The following is a 2,149-nucleotide window of genomic DNA, read 5'->3' as shown; positions in this document are numbered from 1 at the left end:
GCCGAGGGGCTTCCTCTTTACCGCCGGCCGACAAGTTGCGGCGGGTTCAGTCGTCCGTGCGCGGGGCTGCCGCTCGCTGGGGCTCCGCTGCCCGGAGCGGGGCGTTCACTCGCCCCCAGCTCCCTGGAAGAGGGACAAGGTGCGGCGCGTCCCGCTCGGCTTCCAGCGGGCAACGCCTCCTTCCCGCCGCCGCCCGGCTGCAGCCGCACCGGCAGCGCCCGGTGCCCGCGGGCGGCCGCGGCAGGTGCCCAGCGCGCCGGGCCGGGCCGGGCCGCCTGGGGAGCTCCCTGCCCGCTCCTGGCGCGGTTGGAACTGTTCTAGCACCTAGAAAGGCAAACGGACGGAAGGGGGATTTTAGGGCAAGCTTAAGCTGAACAAGCTTACTTCCCCAAGCTTGAAAGGAAGGAAATCAGAGGCTGTAGGGAACCCCAACCCTGCTGCGAGCGGCGGTACTCCAGGTTGTCGCGGCCCTGCTCTGCGCTCGCCCACCGAGCAATTCAGGTGGCTCAGACAGGGGCACAGCAAGGGCCTTTCCTCCTCCTCCTCCTCCTGCCCACCCCAGGCAGGCCGTGCCAGGGCAGGCAGCCCCCACCGTGCTGGCTGGGGGGCAGTGCGGCCCCACGCGGCTCTCCGCAACCCTGTGGCCGTCGGCAGAAAACCTGTGCAGCTGGCCCTGGGAAACAAACCCTGACGCTCTTCACCTGTCTTGCTGCAAGAGAATGGCTTTTCCTAAGCCAAGGAGAAAAGATTCTCATATTGAGTCTGTAATCAATAGATTATCATCTTTCCCCCCTACCTATTTACGTAGACTAAACCCACAATATCCTTATTTTTTTTCTGTGGGAGCCCCTTGCTCACACACAAGCCCCTCTGAACCATGACCATCCTCTTACGCAAGCACTAGCTGCAGACATCAGCATGCTAACACAAGGATTTCAAACCACCTTAAAAACACTGACCTAAGTTGCCTATTGAGCTGTCTTGAGTTACCTGGATTTTTGGATTTACAAAGGAAAGCAGAGGGGAGTTGAATGCACAAATTACTGTGCAAGTCAATGAAAGCAGTAAGACCTGAACCAGAAAGCTCAGCTCTCCTGCACCTCAGCACTAACAGCCAGTATATTCACGTATTTACACACCAGTGTTACCGGCAAGTCTCAGGAGCACTGCTGGTTCGGAGAGACTGTTATCACTTGCAGCTGTTAACATGAGGAAGCATATGAAAGCAAGGAACATTATTTTAAGCTACGCAACCAAGATTGCATTGTGTTGTCACAGTTGAACTGATCAGATGATTTGCCAGGCGGAGCATTTAGTTTATTTGTGTAACACCAAAGTGATCCAGAATATGCTGAGGCAGATACAAACTTTGATAATCTGACCAGAAACCCCCAACCCAATATTAAAGAGTCTGTGTTTTATAGAAACCTTCAGTATTTCCTTGATTGAAATCTTAATCTAGTTATTTTGTTTACTTATCCCTTAAATTAGTTTACATGAGTAAGCTTCTAGAAGCTGTGTCCGTTAACTAGTTTAGCTGCAAGAGGAAAACTGCAAGATGGCCAGGGCAATACACAGTGCAACTTAGTCTGACAAATTAATTTCATCTTTCTTTAGCCCCTACCTAGGATGCCAGTTCAGAAAAGCACGTAAGCAGGAGCTTTACTTCAGCGTGAGCCTAAACCATTCACATCAAAGCAACTAAATTCTTAAGATTCTTTGATGAACTGGAGCCTAGACCCTGGAATCAAAATGAGTTGCAGGCTCAAACCTCCATGGGACTGAGTCTTGTCCCCAGAAGAATTCCATCAGACATTGCATTGCGTAGAGCCCTGCAGTCACATTTGCAACAGATTTTCAGTGCCAAAGTGTTTATCCAAATCCTCTGCCAATTCTAATATTTGCAGTTTTCTAGTTCCTTGGAAGTTTGGATTCTATTGCTAACGGTCTCACTTGGGAAGGGGATAGTTGTAGGTTGGGGTGGTTTGCTCATCAAAGCAGCTGCCAGGGGATGGGATAGTGTTTTCCAACATAGTGTACCTGTCTTATGCCGCAGTATTTTCTTGTTTTCCAGCTAACCAAAGAGGTCAATTCAAACACACTCCCTCTTTCAACGGACCTTGTCCATATTTATATCCTCAGATGTCAT

General features: G+C 51.0%; 1 protein-coding gene across 1 annotated transcript in view; it reads right to left on the bottom strand.

Moving 5' to 3' along the window:
- RGL1 (ral guanine nucleotide dissociation stimulator like 1) overlaps nt 1-2,149 on the bottom strand; it is an 82,808-nt gene extending 80,659 nt beyond the window's left edge. The window contains exon 1 of the mRNA XM_026854027.1: nt 2,120-2,149. Within this exon, the coding sequence (XP_026709828.1) occupies nt 2,120-2,149 (30 nt within the window). The remainder of the gene's footprint in view (nt 1-2,119) is intronic.

The sequence above is a fragment of the Athene cunicularia genome, assembly GCF_003259725.1.
Source record: "Athene cunicularia isolate RWA chromosome 8 unlocalized genomic scaffold, athCun1 chr8_part1, whole genome shotgun sequence".
NCBI lineage: Eukaryota > Metazoa > Chordata > Aves > Strigiformes > Strigidae > Athene > Athene cunicularia.
Note: the sequence above shows the minus strand (reverse complement) of the source record. Positions and strands in the feature narration are given on the sequence as shown.